At 48.8% G+C, this 25,374-nt stretch overlaps 5 protein-coding genes across 10 annotated transcripts; 3 read left to right on the forward strand and 2 right to left on the reverse strand.

Moving 5' to 3' along the window:
* Window positions 1-43: 43 nt before the first annotated feature.
* On the forward strand, window positions 44-4,341 carry LOC1279194 (interferon-inducible double-stranded RNA-dependent protein kinase activator A homolog). 5 transcript variants are annotated; one of them, XM_061663110.1, is made up of 7 exons: window positions 45-250; window positions 440-761; window positions 844-967; window positions 1,046-1,364; window positions 1,572-1,715; window positions 1,887-2,139; window positions 2,206-4,341. In XM_061663110.1, exons 2-6 carry the CDS (start codon window positions 443-445, stop codon window positions 2,133-2,135), a joined length of 1,155 nt encoding a protein of 384 aa, XP_061519094.1. In that variant the 5' UTR covers window positions 45-250; window positions 440-442; the 3' UTR covers window positions 2,136-2,139; window positions 2,206-4,341. The 5 variants fall into 5 exon arrangements, with proteins under 5 accessions (XP_061519097.1, XP_061519094.1, XP_061519095.1 ...); XM_061663111.1 differs by having other exon boundaries at window positions 45-182; XM_061663109.1 differs by having other exon boundaries at window positions 46-245.
* A 2,497-nt stretch (window positions 4,342-6,838) lies between these two features.
* LOC1279195 (methylosome protein WDR77) lies at window positions 6,839-8,414 on the forward strand. Its single transcript, XM_318877.5, has 3 exons — window positions 6,839-7,416; window positions 7,487-8,025; window positions 8,098-8,414. Exons 1-3 carry the CDS (start codon window positions 7,051-7,053, stop codon window positions 8,324-8,326), a joined length of 1,134 nt encoding a protein of 377 aa, XP_318877.5. The 5' UTR covers window positions 6,839-7,050; the 3' UTR covers window positions 8,327-8,414.
* A 4,146-nt stretch (window positions 8,415-12,560) lies between these two features.
* On the reverse strand, window positions 12,561-15,365 carry LOC1279196 (short/branched chain specific acyl-CoA dehydrogenase, mitochondrial). The gene has a single exon (XM_318878.4). It carries the CDS (start codon window positions 14,725-14,727, stop codon window positions 13,477-13,479), a length of 1,251 nt encoding a protein of 416 aa, XP_318878.4. The 5' UTR covers window positions 14,728-15,365; the 3' UTR covers window positions 12,561-13,476.
* A 3,071-nt stretch (window positions 15,366-18,436) lies between these two features.
* Window positions 18,437-22,297, reverse strand: LOC1279197 (ovarian-specific serine/threonine-protein kinase Lok). Of its 2 annotated transcripts, none has more exons than XM_061659792.1 (5): window positions 21,520-22,297; window positions 21,117-21,274; window positions 20,678-21,046; window positions 20,403-20,583; window positions 18,437-19,782 (listed from the first exon to the last, which is right to left on the reverse strand). In XM_061659792.1, exons 1-5 carry the CDS (start codon window positions 21,659-21,661, stop codon window positions 19,190-19,192), a joined length of 1,443 nt encoding a protein of 480 aa, XP_061515776.1. In that variant the 5' UTR covers window positions 21,662-22,297; the 3' UTR covers window positions 18,437-19,189. The 2 variants fall into 2 exon arrangements, with proteins under 2 accessions (XP_061515776.1, XP_061515775.1); XM_061659791.1 differs by having other exon boundaries at window positions 21,469-22,281.
* Window positions 22,298-22,555: 258 nt separating this feature from the next.
* On the forward strand, window positions 22,556-25,251 carry LOC1279198 (transcription factor Sox-1). Its single transcript, XM_061659795.1, has 3 exons — window positions 22,556-22,996; window positions 23,210-23,535; window positions 23,611-25,251. The coding sequence occupies exons 1-3, from the start codon at window positions 22,940-22,942 to the stop codon at window positions 24,425-24,427; spliced, it is 1,200 nt and encodes a 399-aa protein (XP_061515779.1). The 5' UTR covers window positions 22,556-22,939; the 3' UTR covers window positions 24,428-25,251.
* The last annotated feature ends 123 nt before the right edge of the window (window positions 25,252-25,374 follow it).

Consider the following 25,374-nt stretch of genomic DNA (forward strand, 5'->3'; position numbering starts at 1 on the left):
TGACATTTCTCGACAAGAAGTTACACAAATCGTCCCCCCACTAGGCACCACCACAACAGCTGCCTGTCAAAAGCGTAAAACCCGGAAAATATTCGGCTTCGATTTTTCGCCACATATTGGAAGGAAGAAAAAGTAAATTTTCTTAATTAAAACCATCTTCGAATCCGCCTATTTCTATCAAAGTGAGTGCGGCCGGTCGTATAGTTTAGTGAAATAGTCGTATCTGGCTAGAATCTTTACCCGTGGTAAGGTTTGTCCCGTGCGTTTCTTGTCCACTGTTTGCCAGTGGAGACAACCCGGCAGGTGGCGGTGTGCAAAGGTGTCATAAACGCACATTTTTGCCATTTATGATATGCCCATAAAAGAATGGATATTTTGTGTGGATGAAGTGTTGGTCGTTGCACGCAAACTTTAGTGCTGGTTCTCTTCCTTTTCGCAGCCAATGGAGGAGCACAATATGCATTTGGGCCAACCGATGCCGATGGCCATGTCGGACGACCCACCAACCGGGAACCCCAATCCGCACCAGGGGAAGAAGTCCTCGCGGGGTAAAAAGGCACCGAAAGTGGTGGAAAGCTCCCAGCCGATCGAGGAAGCGCTCAAGTCGGAACTGACGACGAACAACATGAAGACGCCGATCTCGGTGCTGCAGGAGCTGCTCAGCCGTCGTGGCATCACACCGCAGTATGATCTGATACAGGTGGAAGGGGCAGTGCACGAACCGACGTTCCGGTATCGTGTTTCGTATCAGGATAAGGATGGTAATGACTCAAGCATCCAGAATCCACCGCCATTCAGTTCATTCTAATACTAAAACTCTTTCCCACTTCTTTCCATTTGCAGCAATGGGTACGGGCAAATCGAAAAAGGAAGCGAAACATGCCGCCGCAAAAGCGTTGATAGACAAGCTAACGGGATCGATATTTCTCGACCATCCCGCCGTATACATGAACGTCCACAAGCCAGAGTAAGGCGCGATCAAATTGATCCCCGACTCGTCTCCACCGTCACGGGTTCCTAACAGCACTCAATTTCACTCTTGCAGAGTCGTAAATGTGCACACCAACAATAACGTCAACGGAGAGGAGGAACCGACCGGCAATCCGATCGGCTGGCTGCAGGAAATGTGTATGGCCCGCCGACTGCCACCGCCAACGTACGAGACGGAAACGGAGGAAGGATTACCCCACGAGCGCCAGTTCACTATCGCCTGTGTGGTACTGAACTACCGTGAGGTTGGGGAAGGCAAAAGTAAAAAGATCGCCAAACGACAAGCAGCACAGCGGATGTGGCAGCGGCTGCAGGACCAACCGCTCGAACCGAGCCAAATAATGCAGCTGCTGGACGAGGAAGGCAATGAGGAGGTAAGCATTAGCCCGGAACTGTTACGTTTCGATCGCTCCGGCGCGAATGGGGCGGGTTGTGGTTGTTTTGAGTGTGGTGCAGGTACCCTTTACGCTCACACTAGAATACGGCATAAAACCGCTCAGGGGCGCGCGCGCCTAATCTATACTCTAACCTCCCCATTGATACTGTATCCACGGGTGTTGGTGTTTTGTTCTGTATTCTAGCTACGCCAGACTGGCTATGCCGGCCGCTATGCTGGCCTAAAGGATGTTTGCATACCAACACTCACGACCAGCCAGAGCCATAAGGTGTCCCAGTTCCACAAGGCGCTCAAGTCCCGTGCGGGCAAAACTTTGCAGCAGCTGCAGGTGTGAACGTTTTCCCCCTTTCTTACTAATCTAACACAACTCCTAACTAAATGTCCCTCCGTTCGACCGACCTGAATCCCGTTAAACGATGCAACAAGCATCGAGCAAATACCAAGAAGCGATCGTTAACATAAAATCTTTTTCTTTCTTTCTCGGTAAACGCGGGATTAGAACTTAAGCCTTTGCGATAGAAGCATCGACTTCATACGCTTACTGGCCGACATAGCGAAGGAGCAACGGTTCGAGGTCACGTACGTGGATATCGAAGAAAAGGCAGGCAACGGTAAATTCCAGTGTCTGGTGCAGCTATCCACCATGCCCGTTGCCGTGTGCCATGGTAGTGGCAATTCAATTCAGGAGGCACAATCGTACGCGGCGCGGAATTCGCTCGAGTATCTGAAAATAATGACCAAACCTTAAGCGGGTAAGCAGTTAACGGACCAGAAAACGGACAACATGACGCCTAAAATACTCTTTCTCTCATTTTTAGGTTCAATAGTAATTGCGAGTACCGCGTTTACTAGTCCTTGCCGGATTCGGAGTGCGCTACACACTGGCCTAGACACTGGCTAGGGTGCAAGCGCGCGCGCGCGTTTTCGGTTTCCGTTTTAAGGCGTACAACTCGCCCGAATCGTGAACCTGCGCCACAAGAGTCAGGCGCGCGCGCGCGCGCAGAGGAGGACATTTTGCTGTGTTCACAAGCACCGTTGTGAATGCAGGCTATTGGTTTGATTTGTGACACACACATTTTTCTTCATCATCTTTGAGGATTTGTTTTTTTGTTTTTTGCTTTCTACTTTAAGTATCAATTTATCGTAGGCATTTCTTTTCCTTTCTTTTTTAATATTTAATACCTCGCTGCTATTATGGTAAAATCGTCTGTAATTTACGTTGAATTAATAGTTTCTTTTTATTTTCTAGCTGTTTTAACTTTTTTTGTATAATACTTTTATTATATCGTATTTCAACAACGCTGCAAGCACGGCGGCTGATGTTTATTGTATATTTTATCTCATTTTTGTTTTATTTTTATAAAATATTTGAACTTTACTATCCTTTTCATGAATAATGATAAACAATTTTGAACACAATTTGTAGAGATATTTAAACATGGTATCGAATAATTTGTCTTTTGCTTCTGAACGATGGCTATCATTGGACTGGTCCTTGTAGAATTGATCGATAAAAACTGAGATGCCCCTTACAAAACCGCTGCTATTAATCTAACAAATTAACGTTAATAGGTTTCCTGAAGAGTGTAGGAAAATCCTTTTTTGCCCCACTTTATTTAATTCCACAATCCCTTCAATACACCACCAATAGGGTTGCGCAGTGCTTTATCAAGCTCAATCCCGAACAGACGTATAGGTTTTGAGGAAACAGTAACTCCGCGTTTTGATTCTATGATTAGAATAAGAAATTGAAAAATTGAAATGTTTGAACTTACAGTTTATTGAAAACCAAACAAAAACAAAAAACACAAGCGCTCGCAAAAAGACAAAAAAAGAAAAAAGGATACGTCAAAAATGAGGAAGCAAAAATGTGTGTTATTCTGCTGGTCCACAGATATGGCCATGAAAGTAAAATACGGCTCCTGGCTCGGTGATACCACAATCCTCCGCACCATCGGTTTCACGCACCACGGATTGGCCAGCGGGATGGGTATTGCATCCACCCGAACAGCGGTCCGTTGTGTCAGTGGTCCGGGTGGGGGGAAAAAACGGGAAACACCCATAATCTATCGTAATACAAGCTATACTTTGCATGGAACTAGTGGATTTTGTTTTCCCAACAAGAAATGTAAGCGAACAACAGTGAGGAAAGTGTTATTGTAATGCTAATTACTAAAGCTCAACCATAAACAAAACAAATCTCACCCTTCAGTGGCAGATTTTTAGATGCCAATATGTGCATGTGTGCGTGTGTATGTAGTTCGTAATCAGAATGCATTTTTTGTTACCTTATTTCACTTGCTTTAATAAGTATTCTCATAAAGAGAAGTTACTACAATCAGGCAAAGATCATCCTACAATCAGGCATCATTGCTCTATTAACTGCTTACCAATGGTTGTTTCTTGCATAGTTTTATCTTACTCATTGATAATTGCAGAGTTTTGACCGATGAACCATTCTATTTCTCGATCATTACTATACCAAAATAGGTTTGCGGTTTAACATCAAACTCCTTGCCAATTTCAACGTTTATTTTCATTTATTTAATATATTTATCCTTTGCAACACACATTTACATGTACACACATGCATCTAATACGTTGCTACTGGGCAATCAGCGAATTTGGCAAACAGAACAATGCATGTAATTCTTTACACGAAGAAAGTATGGTTCATATGGAACTACTTCTCCGGTCTCTACTATTATTACCACTACCAATCTGCATCACGCTAATCAATTTATATGTTATAAATCAGTGAAAGATTAAGGGAAAGAGAGAGAGAGTGAGGAAGAGAGAAATAGAGTTACTACAGCAAAGGAAAAATAAGTGAGTGTACTTCATCATTCTAGTGAGCAGCGTCCCATGCTTGTAGGAAAATGGGCATTAATTTAATGCAAAGTATAGAGGTTGTATGATTGATTGGATGAAAATAAACTTATACCTATGGGAAATAGTTGTTGCTGCAGCATTTGAGAAAGAAACGAACGTTAACTTTCTTTTTTGGAATGAAAAAATGCTTGTTTTTGAATGATTTTTGAATGTTTGGATTTTTTCGAGAGAAACCCTGTAATCAGTGGCGCCATCTATTGAGGAGTAGCGACACCGTACATCGAAATTGCACAGTACGGCCGTTGTTTTCCGTTTATCCACATGCAAATCATTTTAAAGTTGTATGATGAATTACATTCACTACAAACATGTAGAAATATGCGCAATAGAGAACAAAAAGTGTTAAAATAGGATCGAAAATGCAAAACTATGCTTGACAAACATTTCCACAAATTGCAAAATTGTTTTGACATTTGGGACCACGTGACAGCCGCAACAGTTGTATGCAGTGTGGCCAGATTATTTTGGCGGTTTTCGGTAGGCGCAACAATATTTTATCGGTAGTTTTCGGTAGGTTAAAACTTGAAACTTAACTCGAGTTAAAAGAAACGAAAGCGAAAGAAGTGTTAAGCCGGATGGGGGAAGGGGGGGGGTGCTAATGCGCAAAATGAAAGTTCCATTTCAAAAGAATATGCATCCTTTACCTAGGATATGGATTAGATTTGGTTCAGCGGTTACACAAATGAAGGTCTTTCTGAAGTGTCGATCTGAAAATTGGAATTCTAAGCCAATTCTAAGATGCACATTTTTTCTCAGTGGTGACAAGTTCTTTTTCTCGAGGCTCCACGCGACCGCTTAGGACCGCAGCAATGTTCCATTGGATACGATTTAATCGTACGTGCAGTCATTTGATTTTTGCTGGATTATTTAGACTGATTTGATTGTTTGGCTGAGTTTTCCCAAATAGCCAGAATTGCTTAAGCAGCTCATTTTGGCACGCTAAAGATCGCTGCTCTAATTCGCCTTTTGCAGTAGATAAACAGCATCAAAGTTCTATGTGGGTCTTTCAAACAGCGCCTAAGCAGCTTCCTTATGCCACGATGCCAGGGATTATTTTTCTTTGTGTTTTATTTTCAAGCAAGCGTCATCGATGAAATAAACAACAAAATTTGTTTGGTTTAAACACATATGTATATTTTTAAATCTTTTGTATTGATAAATTACACAAATTTTTACACAATTTACTGATAATTCACAATCGCTTCACTCAATATTCATTCTTCAAGTAACGAATCTAACTTGTGCAGCAGCAATGAGATTATTGCCGGCGTCCGTCTTTGACACTTTGACAAGAGCCACCTTGTACCGATGTCATGCATTAAAAAGCTATAAAGTTCCACCAAGTTCAGTACCCTTTCTTAACAAGCCTTCAAGTTCCATCATGAACCCTACGCATAGTGCTAATCAGCCGCAAAGTTCCAACGAGTACCATGTGCCTGTTAAAAAGCTCCATAGTTCCGCAAAGTACCGTCTATCTCTTAATCAGCCACAAAGTACGACATCGGAACGATTTTTCGTTAAACAGCCCTAAATCAGCTATAAAGTACGAGCTGGCTATTTGGGTTATAGCTCAATGATTAAAAAATTGAGATTTTTTCCTTCAAACGTTTTGCGACGGTTATTGACCTTTCGAGTGAGCTTTTGCCCTGCGGGCCAGTTTGGCCAGATTATATTGGCAGATTTCGGCAGGAGCTCTGTTGAAAACGCAACCATTTAAGTTTAATCAATTATTTTAACTATCAATTTCTTTTTACCCTATTAGCATAGAGAATGAAAAAGTGTGCGTCTTTTATAAATAATGTGTGAGGTTTGAAGTAAGATTGTGTGAAGCTATGAATTGAAATGTGCGTTTAATTTGCAATAAAAGTGATAAAATATTTATAAACCAAATTTGATGTGTTAAAGTATTTCTTTTGATTTGGGTGCACCAAGTCCGTGTAAAGGGAAGCGCAAAGCGCGCTAAGAAAGCCAAAAACAACAGACTTCGGATCCGATCTTGGGCCGGACCCCCACCGTGTGTTTCTACTTACCCCTCGCCTGAAAATTTCATTCTCTTTGTCTGTCGGGTAAGCTTTAACCGCCGACAGCGTGATTCAAATTCAAATTTAAATGATTTTCTTTGACGAGCAATTCTCGGAATCCACGCAACTGACATTTTCTACTTATTATGAACATTACATTTTAACGGATAAAAATAAAAAGTGCCAGGCAAACAAACGTGCATCAGCGCGATAAGTAACAAATGAGGTTAGCAATCCTTGAAACAGCATCCCAAGCGCCACAGATTAAGCTTAAACGACTGAAAAATTAAATATCTGTGATTTTCGGTAGGATAAATGGAAAATCGGTAGTTTTAGGGCGGCCATCTGTGAATCGGTAGGCATATAAGGCCGAAAATACACGGACCGGAATTTCGCGGCCGCGGAATTCCGCTTGTTGAAAAATATATGGATATGACAGTTCGGGAAAGTTGCCGTTGACACTTTGTATATGGATTTGACAGCAGGCGGAATTCCGCGGCCGCGAAATTCCGGTCCGTGTATTTTCGGCCTAAAAATCGGTAGGAATACAGATAAATCGGTATTTCTGGTCACTCTGGTTGTATGCGCGCGTGTGTGTGTGTGCTGTTGTGCCAGAACGTCAAAATTGCTTTGCCGGCAAAAACACATTTCCCACTTCTCGCCAAACAACAATCCCAGCAGAAGTGGAAAACGGCCGAGGAAAGAGCATCGCTGCTAATAAATCACTGCGTCCGGTTCTGACCATCAAAAATGGACTACAGCAAACGTGTCGATATGATATCGGCCTACTCGGTACCGATCAGCTACCGGCCACCGGAAACGTTACCCGCACTGGCCAAGTGTACCGACTATCCGAACACCAACTCGCTGCAGTACCGGCTGTCGGAAGCGGTACCACTGGCGGACAAGCAATTGCACCCCTTTCTCGATTTGGCCACCGTGAACGGAGTGGGCAATGTGGTTGTGGCCGGTAACACTTACACCAACCGGCTGTGGGAAGGTGGATTCTGTGGCTGGGATAAGGTGGAAGAGCTTGGCAGCGAGGAGAAGGTGATCTTTAGCAAGCATTGCGAAGCCATCGTTACGGCACTGTGCTACACAAAGGATGATGCGTTGGTAAGTGACCCGGAAGGGAGATGGTTTTTGGAGAATGTTCCATTGATTATTGTGTGTTCCCGTTTCCCAGTTTCTGCTTGGCAATGACCGAGGATCGATCGAGCTATGGTCCACGGGGAATGCGGTGCGTGGAACGGGTCTGTATCCGGTAGATAACCGGTACGAGCATATCGGTGCCGTAACCGCGCTGGACATCTTCCGCGGTACCGATAGGATGGTAATTTCCGGCTCGATGGACGGCTGCATCAAGCTGTGGGATTACAGTGAAGGGGATCTACACTCCAGCAGAACGCTGCAGCAGGCACACGTCGGTGCGGTCACGGCAGTTGCTACCGATCACAGCCAGGATTCGTTGGCCGTTAGTTGTTCGCACGATCGGTCCGCATTGTTGTGGGATTTCCGTGAAACGAAACCGGCAATCGCACTGTACGAGAGGCATGATGCCGCCTTCACGACCATCCGGTGGTGCGATGAGGCCAGCTGGAATCGTCTGGTGGCGGTGGGCGATGCGGCTGGGCAGGTTCATTTTATAGACACAAGGCAACCGAACGTGCTTCTCGAATCGGTGCCCTGTTTCGACCGGAAGGTGCACAAAATCTCATTCCACAGGTAATGCAAACGAAGTTGTTTTTCTACCAAATAGATTATTCTAATGGAAGGCATTTCTTTCTTTATTCCCAGAAATTACTTTGCCGTGCTCGGGAACACGCCGGAGGTTAAATTCTTTGACGATAAATCGAAACAGATTCACGTGGAGACTAGTGCGACAAACTACGTGCGTGATATTATTTGGGAGAATCCAAAGGATGACGATGAGAAGGCTTCACCTTCCCTTGCATGTACGTTGATCGGGTGGGACAGCTATGTGAAGCGGGTATCGGTAGACACTGTTGCTGCCGTCGCAGAGTAAATGTACAGTGCGCCAGAGGATATCCAGTCGATTAAGTGTTAAATGTATCGAATAATGATGAAATGCAGTGTTCATGTTAAAATCCTTATTCAGTAACTCATTTCAATTTAAAAACTAACATAATTACGCCATATAAGTTAAACCCCTGGTTTACCTTATATAGATCTTGATTAGTTATAGCCGTACTGTTATTTGCACTACTTACTTTTACCCTTCATTTCAATCCGGCAACCAATTACTTGTAACGCAATTGCAACCTAGACTGCTCGCCCGGACTCTACCGAACTCGTTCAGACTCATCCGGTGTCATCCGGAGTCATCCGAGCTAATCCAGATTGATCCAGATTGATCCAGATTGATCCGCACTGATCTGTAGTCGAATCCGGTCATGCTCCGGGGTCGGATGCATATTTTGCGCACCGGTGTCGGAGTTGATGCTTGACTCCGCTCCGGAGTACCCATCACTAGTTCGGAGTCGGAGTCGTGTGGATTCATTCGGAGTAGTGTAGAGTCGATCGGAGTCGTCTGTGATCAGAAGCGGTCAGAGTCAACAGATCACTCCGAATGAATCCGTACGACTCCGGACGACTCTGATTCCGAACGACTCCGGATTTTTGCCAACTTTACCCATCACTAACCCTGACGATCAGTTACTTGTAACTAGTTACTACGGTGATTTATGATAAGCATTGTCTACTAATTACTTTCAATAATTCGCCTTTTTTCATTGGGACGAATAGTTCCTACTTACTACAACTAAACACTTATTGAAAAGTAACAAACATTCAACTTTCTTTCCTTTGTATTTTGAAAATTCCCATATCTAGTGATGGGTAAATTCAACAAAAAATCCCGAATCGCTTCCGAATGACTCCGCCAACGGAAACGGTTTCGGTAGGTAGGTGCAAATTTCCGAACTCGGAGCCGTCGGAGCAGTCTGGAGCCGCTAGTCGGCAGTCGGAGCCGGTCGGAGCCGTCCGGAGCCGCTATTCGGCAGCCGGAGCCGATCGGAGCCGTCCGGAGCCGGTCGGAGCCGTCGGAACCGTTGGAACCGTCATAGGCGACAGAGCCGGTTAGAGCCGTCGGAGTCGTTCAAACTTCAGGCTGTTACAATGACCTCGACGGCTCCAACCGGCTCCGTGGGCTACGATGGCTCCGACAGCTCCGACCGGCGCCGTCAGCTACGACGACTCCGACGGTTCTAACGGTTCCGACTGCTCCGACCGGCTCTGGACGGCTCCGACCGGCTCCGGACGGCTCCGACGGCTTTGGACGGCGCCAACCGGCTCCGGATGCCGACTAGCGACTCCGGACGGCTCCGATGTCTCCAATCGGTTCCGGCTGCCGACTAGTGGCTCCGGACGGCTCCGACCAGCTCCGGACGGCTCCGACGGCTCCGGACGGCTCCGACCGGCTCCGGACGGCTCCGGACGGCTCCGGACGGCTCCGGACGGCTCCGGACGGCTCCGGAAGGCTCCGGACGGCTCCGGACGGCTCCGGACGGCTCCGATGGCTCCGATCGGTTCCGACGGCTCCGGATGGCTCCGACGGCTCCGATCGATTCCGACGGCTCCGGATGGCTCCGACGGCTCGGGACGGCTCCGACGGCTCCGGCCGGTTCCGGACGGCTCCGACATACTCCGACTGGCTCCGACCGGCTCCGACTGCCGACTACCGGCTCCGGACGGCTCCGACGGCTCCGACGGCTCCGGACGGCTCCGACGACTACGGACTGTTCCGACTACTCCGACCGACTCCGGACGGCTCCGACGGCTTCGGACGGCGCCAACCGGCTCCGGATGCCGACTAGCGACTCCGGACGGCTCCGATGTCTCCAATCGGTTCCGGCTGCCGACTAGTGGCTCCGGACGGCTCCGACGGCTCCGGACGGCTCCGACGGCTCCGGACGGCTCCGGACGGCTCCGACGGCTCCGCACGGCTCCGGACAGCTCCGACGGCTCCGATGGCTCCGCACGGCTCCGGACAGCTCCGACGGCTCCGATGGCTCCGGATGGCTCCGACGGGTCCGACGGCTACGGACGGTTCCGACTACTCCGACCGGCTTCGGACGGCTCCGACGGCTTTGGACGGCGCCAACCGGCTCCGGCTGCCGACTAGCGACTCCGGACGGCTCCGACTAGCGACTCCGGACGGCTCCGATGTCTCCAACCGGCTCCGGCTGCCGACTAGCGACTCCGGACGGCTCCGACGGCTCCGATAGCTCCGATGGCTCCGATGGCTCCGACGGCTCCGACGGCTCCGCACGGCTCCGGACAGCTCCGACGGCTCCGCACGGCTCCGGACAGCTCCGACGGCTCCGATGGCTCCGGATGGCTCCGACGGGTCCGACGGCTACGGACGGTTCCGACTACTCCGACCGGCTTCGGACGGCTCCGACGGCTTTGGACGGCGCCAACCGGCTCCGGATGCCGACTAGCGACTCCGGACGGCTCCGATGTCTCCAATCGGCTCCGACTGCCGACTACCGGCTCCGGACGGCTTCGACGGCTCCGACAGGCTTCGGACGGCTCCGACGGTTCCGATCGGTTCCGGCTGCCGACTAACGACTCCGGACGGCTCCGACGGCTCCGACGGCTCCGGCCGGTTCCGGACGGCTCCGACATACTCCGACTGGCTCCGACCGGCTCCGACTGCCGACTACCGGCTCCGGACGGCTCCGACGGCTCCGACGACTCCGACAGGCTCCGGACGGCTCCGACGGGTCCGACGACTACGGACGGTTCCGACTACTCCGACCGACTCCGGACGGCTCCGACGGCTCCGATGGCTCCGGACGGCTCCGACGGCTCCGGACGGCTCCGACGGCTCCGGATGGCTCCGACGGCTCCGGATGGCTCCGACTACTCCGACCGGCTCTGGACGGCTTCGACCGGCTTCGGACGGCTCCGACGGCTCCGATCGGTTCCGGCTGCCGACTAGCGACTCCGGACGGCTCCGGCTGCCGACTAGCGACTCCGGACGGCTCCGGCTGCCGACTAGCGACTCCGGACGGCTCCGACCGGCTTCGGACGGCTCCGACGGCTCCGATCGGTTCCGGCTGCCGACCAGCGGCTCCGGACGGCTCCGACGGCTCCGGATGGCTCCGACGGCTACGGACGGTTCCGATCGGCTTCGGACGGCTCCGACGGCTCCGATCGGTTCCGGCTGCCGACTAGCGACTCCGGACGGCTCCGACGGCTCCGACGGCTCCGGCCGGTTCCGGACGGCTCCGACATACTCCGACTGGCTCCGACCGGCTCCGACTGCCGACTACCGGCTCCGGACGGCTCCGACGGCTCCGACGGCTCCGACAGGCTCCGGACGGCTCCGACGGGTCCGACGACTACGGACGGTTCCGACTACTCCGACCGACTCCGGACGGCTCCGACGGCTCCGATGGCTCCGGACGGCTCCGGACGGCTCCGGATGGCTCCGACGGCTACGGACGGTTCCGACCGGCTTCGGACGGCTCCGACGGCTCCGATCGGTTCCGGCTGCCGACTAGCGACTCCGGACGATTCCGACGGCTTTGATCGGTTCCGGCTGCCGACTAGCGGCTCCGGACGGCTTCGACCGGCACTGAACGGCTCCGACGGCTCCGATCGGTTCCGACTGCCGACTAGCGGCTCCGACGGCTCCGACGGCTCCGGCCGGTTCCGGATGGCTCCGATATACTCCGGCCGGTTTCGGATGGCTCCGACATACTCCGGCCGGTTCCGGATGGCTCCGACCGGCTCCGACTGCCGACTACCGGCTCCAGACGGCTTCGGGCGGAATCAACGGTTTGAATTTGTCTGAATCAGAGCCGGAGTAGCAATGCTCGGAAGCGATTCCGAGCTGTAGGTGCGATTCCGATGACCCATCACTAGTCGGCACCGGTAACCGAACGTTTCTGATGCACGAAAGCTCTTCCAAAAAGCTCCTCTCAAAGCTATGTTTTGTTTGAGGTTGTCACAAGAGTAAGATTCGTTTTTTGGTGTACATTTTTTTCTCCACCTTTTTTATTCTTTTTTGTGGTATTTTTTCTTCCTCTCCTCTTTTGCAATGCTTTACATACAAAGGAGACAAAGTTTTATTATCGACACATAACGACCATTGTAAGCCAATTCACGGGTCACAAAGACGTACACACACACACACATACACCCCCTTAATTAACATCCCCATACGCAACACAATGAACCAGTCAACCAGTTAACATCATTTAGCTAATAAATCACACACACTCTCAGCCTTTTTTATATATCTCGACAGACAACTTTATTTACTTCGCAATCGAAAGTAATGCCGGAATGGAACAGCCTTTATACTATTATGCCGCCACTAAAGCGCAGCGGGTTCTTCCCCATACATAAGCTACAAACCTCTGTTAGTAACTTGATTTCTCCGTTTTTGTTTTGTTTTGTTTTGTTTGTAATGCTGTATTTAAAGAGTTGCTGCTCAATCGTAACACTCTTGGAATGTTTTACAGGATTTCGTTGTTGTTGTGCCTAAATATTGCTTCGCTCACATACTGCCTTAATGCCTAGCCCTACAAGTCCCAGTCGTGTCCGTGTCCGTCCATTCGTCCATTCGTCCCACGAAAAAGTCGCCACGTGTACCTTTTCTCTTTCTGCGTATAGTCGTAATAGTACTGTGCTGTTGTTTGTCTTTGCTCTTAACATAATAAATGCATTTTTTTCTCACAATTTTTCACAAACTTCCGTAGTTCGCTATGGCCACATAATGCCTTACGCCCTTGTGCAGATAATAGTAGCAAGCAGGGTGTTGTTTTCTATGCTAGATTATGCGCATTATCTTTGTGCGCACACACACACAAACCCACGCGGTGTACAATCTCTGTGTGTGTGTGTGTGCGTATCATACGCGGAAGACAAAATTTGATATCGGACTTTACTAATATTATATGCTCCCTTTTTTACCAGCTTTATGTGTTTGTGTGTGGAGTGTGCCTGCGGTGCTGGAACCGGAATGTTCTCGTCTTGCAAGGCAACCCTCATCATACACTTACACACACAAACACACACACACCACCGTTCATCCCCGGTGGAGGCGCCGCGCGAACATAGTTGCGTAATCATTCTCTTGAGAGCTTTCCTCCTCCCCTTCCTCCTCCTCTTCCTCCTTTATCATCTCCTACCATCTCCACCTTACGATTGGTACTCCTTCTTCATGACCTTCGCGATCGTGCTGAGCTGCATGTTGGTCGTGCCCTCGTAGATCGCACCGATCTTACAATCGCGGTAGAACTTCTCCTGCGGGAAATCCTTCGTAAAGCCGACGCCGCCCATCCAATCGATACACTTCACCGTCGTGCGCTGGGCCACCTCGGACGCGTAATACTTGGCCATGGCGGCCTGCTTCAGGAAGGGTGCGCCGGCCTCCTGCAACCTGGCCGCATTGTACGTCAGCAGCCGAGCCGCCTCGATCTCGGTCGCGATCGTCGCGATCTGATGCTGCATGCTCTGGAACGAGTACAGATCCGAGCCGAACTGTTTGCGCTCCAGCAGGTACGGGATGGTCGCGTCCAGGCAGCCCTGGGCCAGCCCAATCATCTGCGCCCCGATGCCGATGCGGCCCTCGTTCAGGAAGCCGGCCGCGTACTGGTACCCCTTGCCGAACTCGCCGAGAATGTTCTCCTCCGGCACGCGCACATTGTCCATGTGCAGCGTGCAGGTACCGGACGCACAGATGCCCAGCTTGCTTTCCTTCTTGCCCACGGTGAAACCTTCGTACTCGCGCTCCACGATGAACGTCGTGATGCCACGGTAGCCGGCCGAAGGGTTCGCGTTCGCCATGATCAGGAACACACCCGACAGGTCGGAGTTGGAGATCCACATCTTCGTGCCGTTTAGGATGTAGTGGTTGCCGTCCTTCTTGGCGGTGGTTTTCAGCGAGAACGCATCCGACCCGGCCGACGGTTCGGACAGGGCGAAGCTACCGCTGTACTCCTGGCTGAGCTTGGGCAGGTACTTGCTCTTCTGTTCCGCCGTGCCGAGCTTGATCATGAGCGAGTTGACGAGCGTGTTGTGGATGTCGACGAAGGCGGCCGTCGCCGGGCACACCTTGGACAGTTCCTCCACCACCAGCATGGTGGTCATGAAGTTGCACGCACTGCCCCCGTACTCGTCGCTCACCTCAATCCCCATCAGCCCGTTGTCGAACAGGGCGCGCACGACGGACGGATCGAACTGGTGCTCCTCGTCCATCTTCTTCACCAGCGGGGCAATCTGTTCCTGGGCCAGCTTGGCGACCGTTTCCTTCATCACCATCTCGTCCTCGCTCAGGTAGGTGAGGGGCGAGGTGGCACTCTTGGCCGTGCCGAACGAGCTGCTGGCAAACGATCGCGTACCGATCGAGCCCACCGAGCGGACCACCTGGCGGAGAACGTTTTGCAGCATCTTGGTGCAGTGGTTGTGGTCTGAGTAGACGAGCAGTGGAAGAGTAGATCGATCACACACACACACTGGGAGCGCACTGCGGAGAGTCAACACAACCGGCCACGTACGAGCACACGGATCAACTGACGGGCGGCGGTCGCTCGTACCCACCAGCTAAAGGGCGGACAGTCCGTCGGGAAGGTCTTTGCAAAAATTGTACAAACACGCACGAACACAAGCACGCACAACGAAAACGGGTTACCAACCCGCGCACGATTACGCGTCACACACAGACCGGCGGCGACCGATAGTGGGTTGCTGCCGGTACACGGTTTTCATTCCAGCGGCGTTTGCTGGTGGTAGTGACGAAGATTGGCCTCTAATTTGCGTACATGTGTGCGAGGGGAAGGTGGAGGGTATAGCGGGGGACACAAAATGAGCCACACAAACACACATACGCTCGACTAATATCTCGAGAACGATCCAATATGCCGTCGCGATCAGCCCGGTCGTTAGAAGAACACACGAGGTACGGGTAATGGGGTCAGGTTGGCCATAATATGACTTGCTTGTTTTTCCTTTGTATCAGTGCATGAGTTAAAGATATCTATTTTTCAATCCAATTGTTAGTGTACGGAGATAAAAGTAACAGAATGATAAAATGGTGTCCTGTGGTGGGCTTTTAATACAGAAGCTTAAAAGCTTCCCGAATTAGGAGTGGAACTGTAACGTCGTGTCAGCTGTTCAGAGTTCCATAACAATGATCGTTAGTTCAAGTCTAATTTGGATTTTATAGAGATACTGACAATCGGCTATAATATTACATTATAAGGACCTTTTTTTAACATATTATATAGATGACCAGAGATTGTAGCATCAATTTAAATACGATATCCTAAATAATAAAACACCAATTTCAGTAATTGAGTCGGATCTCTCTTAATCCTCCTCTCTACTCTTCTTATCTTTAATCCCGTTCACCTACACCACATCCCTTTTGAGCTTTTTTCGTGCCCAACTTAGAAGCCCAAATAACCTAAACAACAGAAGTTCCTGTGATATCTTTACTGAATGCAATGGATATATTGCGGATCACATCACCATTAAAAAAACTTTTATATTTCTCCGTATCAATAACCTTTAAATAGAATTGTAACCAAAACTACATGTAAACCAGACAAGCCTTGTTTTAATAAAATCTACGGATACCATTAAGTTTACCATTAACATTACAGCGCTATCCAGGAGTTCTCATAGCTGTGGAACACTTTATTTACTCTTTCTTAAATGAAATGAACTAAATGTAATGGGAATTGTACTCTATAGCACCCTTTTAGACAAATCCAATAGGAATTTCCAAGGCGTTTGTCGAAAAGGGATAGAGTCCAATTAACATCGTATGAAGTTCACTTCACAGCCATAGAGTCCAATTAACATCGTATGAAGTTCACTTCCAATAGGAAAGAGCCAAGGAAGTGGCCCACAACTATGAGCATCCCAGGAAAACCCTGTAAGATAGCATTATAAAGTCGAATGGAATAGATAGAAGGATATAAGAAGGTTAGTTATTCCTAAACCTCATTTTAATGCTAGTTAAATTTAATTAACTTTGTATGTAAATGTGTTGGCATTATTGGTAACTTTTTCACAGAAAGTATTTAAGTTGTAGCAAACTGTGCAATTAAAGGAAAGGAATTTTGTTAAAAACAATAACACGATCACGATCACATAAGCTAGCTAAGATCACTGTTGACCACCCCGCTTGCTTCAACTAAACCATAGTGAATATCAACGACCAATTGGAGACGCAAACACAAACAACTTTCCTGCTTAATTGACGACGTTAGCGCCTACGGCAAAGACAGACCGAGACGAGCCCCAAAGGCGGATACGGTAAGCCCTACGCAGACAAACAACAACCGCGATCTTGATAAACGCATGTGTGGAACCACCATCACACCATACCAGACGATTATTTTTTTTCTTTTTTTCGATTCATGTGTATTGGTGGTGTGCCCTAAAACCGAAACACTACCCCTTGTCAACAACATACGAAGGTGGGTAAAAATGGTCCAAAAAATTTAACGGTACAAAGAACACGACACGGGTGTGCACGATAAGATAACACAGACACGTAACGTTCCCCCACGGATCTCGTCTGATGGTGGGCTGGAACGTTCTTCGTTGCGTTTTAAAATCAAACGTACTGCGAAAATGACTGACACGTGTTTTGTTACATGGCGGGAGGGTATGGGTGTGTGTGTTGTGTGTGTGTCTCTTCCATTTGATGACGACAACCGACTGTAGTCAACGGCCCCAACCTTGAGCAATGAGGAACTGTGCCCGGAATGAAGATCAACCCGGTGTGTAATGCGTATATGTTTGACCCCGTTGCGCACGCCGAATGCGCTATCAGAGTAGGCCAGGTAAAAGAGGGGTGGTGTATTTCTGTATCCTTTGAAGGTGCTGATAAAGCTTCTTGTAGGGCTTCTTTTCTGAACGGTTGTCATGCCAGCGAAAGGTCGGTCGATGCACACGACACCAGACGACAGGCGCACAAAATTCGGTTTTCTCTCTATTTTCTTTTCCCTCTGTATGATTACGTTGAAGTTGAAAACAACATTATTTTATTTCGGCAGTACTTCATATTACAAAACTTAAATCCGATATTAAAATGATACTTTCTCAGGTAAGCTAGTTTAGAAAACAAAAACTAAACATTTCTCTCAATTAATAGGACCACCAATATGGCCAACGTTTGTGATTGCAAATACTCTTGCAAACGTTTCATACTCTTTGCAAATTGATACTCTTCTGTCATTTTTTAAACGTGGTTAGCCTCCTCCTGCTCCATCTCCAGACGCTCCTCATAATTATTTGCTCTCACACAACCGTCGGAATCGGATGACCGTGCAAAAATCTCAGTCCAGAGGTCCAGGAACGTCGTCATTTCGTCAATCATCATCATCATTCGAAAGCGAATTTCACAACAGATGGGGGACAGAGCGACCCGCGGACCCCCTATCAACCCCCGCCCGGCTTGGGGAAGAATAAGAGGAGAGCGAGAGTGTGTTTGTGGCTCACTACTCTATGCTCGGGCTCTGAAATCTCAGTGCCTTCGTGAATGTTAGTGCACGGTTGATTGAATTAAATAACATTTCATTTCGCTTTCAAACAAACGGGCAACTGCCCTTCGCCCCCTTAGTCGGTGCACTTCGATGTTGGCAACACGCACACACATAGCCGCAACACGCACCCTCCCCCTCCGGTGCTTTTTCTATGCTCTGTTACTAATCGCATCCAGCATTCAGTTTGGATTTGCGGTCTTTGTGTGTGTATTGCTTTTTTGTCGATGATCGCGCTTTAACCTTGATACCAGCCGCGAACCGTTCCGGAAGCCACCGCCACCACGAAATCACTTATGTTACCAATTACAAAATAAAACAGTCCTCGTGTTACAGCAGATTGCTGATTTTGCTGTACTCTGATGTGTGATGGTGGTGATGACCCTACTACACACGCAAATACAGTAACGGAGCGACTCCCCCTTCGCTTTCCCGTTTGGAGGCTTGGCTGCGGTCAAAAAGGACGTCACAGAACCGGTTTTCGAACGAATAGATATGCTGGTAAGCAGCCCTTGCGATTGGCGGCGCGTGTAGATGGTTGTGTTTGTTTTTCTCAGCTTTGGTAGACACACACGCATACAGAAACAGTGTATTTGGAGAACGGGTTTGCAGTTGAATGTTAAAAATCTAACATATTTTGGCTGTATTGTCAGGTCATTAGTATCTGAGTATAGTCGTGTAAACATTTACGCGTGCGTTTTGCCTTCAAGGGGTGGATCATGGAATGATCGTAACGTTCTCACAACACAGCGACATCGGGATGGTGTACAAATCCTTTGCTTATTTAACAAATGTACAAAAGTTTATATTAAACATAATATCCCTAGCTATCGTTTCTGTACTTTTTCTTCGTTGAATAAGTAGTTTAAATGAAATGAATTCACGTGGTTGTCTCTAGTTCTCCCTTACTTTTTTAAAAAGGTGAGCTAAATGTTCAAGCAAAAACTAAACTGGACGGGAGAGTTGATAGGTATGAAAATTATACCGATGTAAAGGGATGAAATAAAACGTACAAAAAAAAAAAGAATTCGACACGAATCAATCGATTCGATAAGTCTAAAAACAACTTACATCCACTGATGGATTCCACTGTAAACACGCACAGACAGCACATACACAGAGCCCTGCCTGCTGGTTGCTTCTTAATACTTCGACAGAGAGACGACGACGTTGCACACGATTTAACAACAGGTAATAATAAAAAAGAAAATCTCACATAACACAGCTCACAGCTTTTGCATCCTCGAAAAGCTAGCCGTTATGCGATCGTAACGGATCTTAACAAACATAGTGAAGAAAGAAGAATGAAAACAACTATCCTTCCCACACCACTCCTACCTGCCCGCTCGTGTGTCGGCCTAGAGTCGTCTCTTGCGCTTGCTCGGTGGAGCAAAGCTGCTCACCGGGCTGGTGTTGTTGTTCTCCACATCCGAGGTGGTGGTACGCTTGGGGGCCGGCTCCTCCACCCGCAGCGATATCTTCATCAGCTGTTCTGCACGGCCCACGATGTCCGGATCGCGCAACCAGCTGCTCTGGAGCAGGGTGTCGATCGAGGGCCGCGAGTGGGGATTGACGTTCAGTATGTCGTAGATGAGCTTTTTCGCAAGCGATGATACTTGCTTCCAGACGCTGTGGCGCATCTTGAAGTGGCCGCGCTTGATCTGCTCCACCGCCGGCGAACCGTACTCGTCCGAGAAGGGCAGGGTGCCGCTTAGCATCGTGAACAGCACCACGCCCAGGCTCCAGATGTCCACCTTGCGGGTGTAGGACCCGCGGCCACCGGTTTGCAGCACCTCCGGCGCAACGTACAGTGGCGTGCCGCAGATGGTGCGCATGACCGAGTTTTTGCGCACGAATTTGCTCAGCCCAAAGTCGGACACCTTGAGCAGCGTGTACTCGTTGTGATCCTCGAGCAGGATGTTGTCCGGTTTTAGGTCGCGATGGGTGATTCCTGTGCGTGGTAGAAATAATTGTTAATAAAGTTGGCTGTAAATTCTTTTTTTTTTTTCTAATAATAATACGTATAGTTTGTCCAGGACGTACTATATTCAATCTGTATTCTATATTCTACTTGATTTACAACCCCTCCTTGATATATAGCACATGGATGAATGAAACCATTTACAACATACAATCAGCTGTACGAAATTGGATCGCCAATCGATCGTCTAGCTTTACTTCTTTCCCACTTCCTTCTTCACGTGAGATAAATGGGAACAAAAACCAAATGGTAATGCGAAGGTCAATAACACAAAACCCTCTAAGGTTCGATCTGATTTGGTCGATTTTCTACCTGCAACATTCAACGAAGATCCTCGTCTTGTGAATACGGCGGCCGTAAATCTCAATAGCTGACAGGCAGAACAGCTATGCGAAGGTTAAGCGCAAAAGGAAGGAAACGAGAAGCGGAGAGGATCTTTAATCTTCCCTCGCTGTATATACATATATACAAATCGGAGGGCTACTTCACAACCACACGAAATACGGTACACCCATTTTGGGCAACGATCGGATTCGATGAATATTGTTTTGTAAACGTTCGTTGCGTATTCACACAACATTCAAGCTTACCTTGCTCGTGCAGGTACTTTACGGCGTGGCACATCTGGAGAAAGAACAGCTTGGCCGTCTTTTCTGGCAAAAAACCTTTGCTAATAATGCGCGACAGCAGATCGCCACCCTTCATGTACTCTAGCACCATGTACACCGAGTCAGGTTTGTCGACGATGTCGTGCATTTTGATCACGCAGGGCTGTTTCGGGTGGGTGAGAAAACAAATAGAAACCCCCATCAATAACAACCCTCATAAATTCAACATCATGTAAATACTGGAAAGACATGCTTACGTGGTCGAGATTTTTCATAATGTTAACTTCGTTCATCACCCGCAGTGGATCGTTCAGGAACTTTGGACGGCTCCGCTCGTTCAGCGGATCTTTTGCCACGTGCTTCATGGCGTACGGTTGGCAGGAGACGGTATCGTGCAGCAGATAGACCGTTCCGCACGCACCCGAGCCCAGCTTGCGGCCGACGTGATATCGATCCAGCAGCTCCTTCGCCTTAATGTCCGTCTGCATGCTGTACCGCAGATCGTAGTACACGAAGGCCCGTATGCTGACGCCCGCGATCGAGATGATATCGTTGTGCTTCAGGATCATGCATTTGTTCGGCCCAATCAGTCGCCCGTTTACGTACGTTCCGTTTCGGGAATGGTCCTGGAGAGAGGTTTGAGCGTTTACGTTTTAATTTAAAATAAGATGACTTCAGTTCCTGCTGGTTACGTACATGTATGTAGGTAGGGCTGGTTGTGTCGTTCAGATCCTTCTTGATCGTGAAGTGATGCTTCGAAATTCGGCACAACTTGGAGGGCGGAAGGTTGTCTTCATCCAAGATCAGATGGCATGTGCCTTCTCGTCCCACCTTAAACTCACTGTGGCGCAGGTCTGCAAAGAGAGGAAAAAAAGAAGAATTAAACTTTCTTCATCACGTTTGAAACAGTAAACAAATAACACTTATCATACATTAACTCAAGGAAGTGTGGTACATAGATAGACTAATAATGGGTGCAAACTAGCAAAGATTTGGTATCAATTTACAGTGAAGTACACTATAAAATAAGGCTATAACTATTGGGTACCGTAGATAATAGACGGAGCACGAGAAACGTAGAAGGTGGGAATTTTAGTACCGAGGCTTTTCATTTTCACATGCTTGCCCAGCAGCTGGCCATAGCTAGGGTGCTCGATCGGTTGACTTTCCAGCGCCGTATCTTGCGTCATCTGGGTCTGGGTGGCCGTCTGTGTGTCCAGAATTGCTTCACTGTTTGCCATGTCGCTTCGTTTGATGATGTTTTAATATTGCTTTTGCTTGCAGAAAGGAATAAAAATCACGACCCCGTGCGGTAGTACAGCACACTATACACTTGATTCCTAGTGCCGGTCAATAGACAACAGTTCCAACGGCTCAACACAAACGCTCGCCCACTGCACTGCACGGTCGGAAGAGGTTATTTTGGATAAAATTTTGCTGTGCGCAGCATTCAGGGATGCTACGACATATTTGAGGGAAGCTTTTCTTCTCACGCGCTGCCAGGACAAGATCGCGATGGAGGACGGTGGCTGGTTGTTTAAGCCGAATGCGTCTTTGTGTGCGTACAAGATGATTGTTGGTTGTTTTCTTTGGGCCGCTTTTTATCCTTTTCCTTCCACACGCGTGTTTTGACGGAGAGCGAGGGAGCGAGATAACTAGCGGTACGCTCTGATAACCGGTTGTCGGTTCCGCGTTGCGCAGATCACACTGTTTTCAAATTGTTACTTATTTAGATGAATTTGTGGTTCGATTGCAAGTTGATAGTTCGTTTTTGAACAGTTAAAAACGAATCACCGAGCCAAGATTTTGCTTATCTATAGCTCAACTACGGAAACTGTGTTCGAACCATTCGCTCCGCAATGGCACAACGGATTCAAATGAGAAGTGATGAACACTGCACTGTAAACGGAAATGTGTCAAATTGATGAAAAGCGCGCACAAATAGAAAACTCACGTTTTTCTTCGACTTTTGGTTTGTTTTCATGGTAAATATTCCTATTTTTACAAACATTTCATCCGCTTTGATATAAGAAAGATAAAATTGTCGCTAATTCAATTTCAACGAGGAATTTTCAACGAGAATTTCAGATAGCCATCTTTCCTATAGAAATCTTGCACGCTGCTTCAACCAATCTGTCAAATCGCGATGACAGCTGTCGTCTTCGGTTTTCGTAAGACAAGGAAAAATCGTACCTGCAGCAAGTTTTCACTGCTCTCTTGAAAAGGAGATTTCTAATTTTCTTTTCAAGCGCCACACTAAAGCCACGACGAATTGTGCTTGCGGGTAACGGTGCGCTAGTGGGGTTTGGCTGCTGCTGCTGTGGGTGGTGGTGGTGTACGAGGAGGTGGGGAGATCTGCGCCGTGTTTTGGTTCGGGCTAGCTGGAGTAGTTCGCTGGAAGAGTGTAGAGTGGAAGGCAAGAGTGAGCTGCTGCTATATCATAGTTCTTTGCCGTGCTGTTGACCAGTCAGTCCAGTAGCGAAATCACGTTTCCCAGCCACCGTTCACCACCGCACAAAATGTCCAGCAAGAAGGAGGAAATCGCCGACAGTTGGGAAGAGATCGACGAAGAGCGGGTAGGTACAGGGTCTCGGTACAGACGCGTGGTAGTGGGATGCTGGCAGTGTAAATTTCGCTCCCATCCATCATCACATCACCATGGTGACCTTGTTGACTAATTGACGCACTGTTCTTTTTTTCCTGGTGTGGCTGATGTATGTGCGCTCGTGTGTGACACTTTCGGCGGCTGCATTTGGGTTTCCCCTTGGGTCGCGTACACCATCTATCAGTTGGCCAACGCGATAACGATACTGAAAAACTCCACCAGCCCCGGCACGGAACAGACGGACAGCGCTAAGCCACCGAGCGCGCCGTCGGGAAACGCGGCTCGGCAGAACTCCCTACCGCAGATGCTGGAGGAGGAGCTGCGCCCGAAGATGGTGGTCCGGCCGATGCAAATTCTGAAGCGCCCACAGAGCAGCGGTGGATCGGAAGGGAAGAGCCCGGCCGACAGTAAGCCCAAGACACAGATCAAATCACTCGATCAAAGGAGACAGGAGTATGCCGAGGCCCGGTTGCGTATCCTCGGTTCGGCTCATGACGACGAAGAAGCTGAGTAAGTGGCGGCTGCATATGGCAACAGCTTAAGGCGCTGTTTTAATATTCGTTCTTCTATCTTTTTTGTCCACAGAACGAAGAAAACTACTCCTGCTACAAACGGATATCGAGTCAACAATGTTAACAACAACAGCTCCAGTGGGAATAGTAGTTCCAATCCAGCTAGCGGGAGCGTTGGTCCAGGCGCTGGTGGTGGTGGTGGTGGTAGTGGAGTTGGTGGAGAAGTAATGGCCGGGAATGGTGCAAATAACAATGCGTCAAACGTTTACCGCTATCACTCACCGTACCGGCAACAGGCCCCGATTGGAACGTTTCCTCCAGCGATGCAAAATGGGCCGCCGGCTCGGGCGGCACAGGCCGGTCCGGGTCTGTACTACTCAACACCCAACCTTCATCACCATCCACACCATCCGCACCATCCCATGCACGGTACCCACCCGATGCATCATCCGTTTCCGCCGATGCCACAGCACCACCACCATCATCATCAGCAGCAACAGCAGCAGCAACAACAACTCAGTAGCCATCCGTACCAACACCAGCAACACTTTGCCCCGCTGCTTAATCATCAGCCCGCGGGAGGCGGTCGTGATGGCGCATGGTACGCCGGGGGCCGTAACGGCGGTGGCAACGTAACCGGCGCGGCCGGATACTACCCCGGCAAGGGATACGGCGAAGGGGGTGGACCGATGTCTTCACCACTGCTGGGACATGCACCGCCCGGTGTCATCCCCAACCATACGATGCCGTACAGTGGTGGGGCTGGTGGAGTGTTCGCGCAAGCTAACTCCCACGGCAGTACTGGAGGATCAAATGTCGTTTCGAATCAACACGTGCTACGTTTGCCTGCCGGGCCGGATGGTTCCCAAGGTTTCAACATGAGACGGTAGCCAACTGCTGCCGGTGAAGGTGGTCGTAGTGCCGATGGTGGCGGTGGTGGTGGTGGTGGTGGTGGTGGTAGACGGTGATATTCTTCTGACCATCTTTCCGAGCTCTAACACACTAAAAGCTGCCACGAAATGTATAAACGTGATTTTGCATTCGGTTTCCTAGTTCGACTCGGGCGGCGATGTGTTGTAGCACAATGATGCTATTAGCCAGCGAGCGAATATGTTGAAACGCGGTATAGTTTTACCCCTTATTTTGGTTTCTCCGTTACCGAGACAGCTGCTATAGCATAGAACCTTTCCTCATTACTCTTTTTTGAATGTTTCCATAAACCAATTTTCATTTCTTATTCATTACTCTACTGATTACTGCTTACTCTGGGCGTGCTGCATTGCGCTCGCTATGTTAAATCACGTAACTGGCAGCGCAAGTAGCTTCCCTCTTCCTTATCGCGTTTATGGATCCGCGTGTGTGCTTGCTGCTCTTGTAACACAAAAAAGCAAAGCATGCGTAACTGCTTCGCACGGAGACGCGTTTGAATTAAAAGAGAGACACGATGCATGTTCCCGCTAGCGCCACCAGAGACAAGGAGGTGAGAGGAGGGGGGACATTGCATTCACGAAAGCCTCTAACCCGTTCTAGTGCTAAGGACACCTTTGTTAGTGTGTACAGTGTTAGTTAATGTGTACACATTGGCGCTAAAGGAAAGGAAAAAACAACAACAATCATTTGCGTATATATTTTTAATGTTTTTTTTTTAAATATGTGTAGTATGAGTTATGTATAAAATGCGTTATAAATAATGATACTGGTGCAACTGAAGAAACTTGGTGTCCGGTGTCCCGCCAAACAAACATCCGAATAGGCCGAATCCCTGTTGTCACCTGTTGCCAGGGGAAGAAAGGGCACTTACGATGGCGTCACAAAATCCGTATACCGTGCCCTTCAT

Source organism: Anopheles gambiae, chromosome 3, assembly GCF_943734735.2.
Source record: "Anopheles gambiae chromosome 3, idAnoGambNW_F1_1, whole genome shotgun sequence".
NCBI lineage: Eukaryota > Metazoa > Arthropoda > Insecta > Diptera > Culicidae > Anopheles > Anopheles gambiae.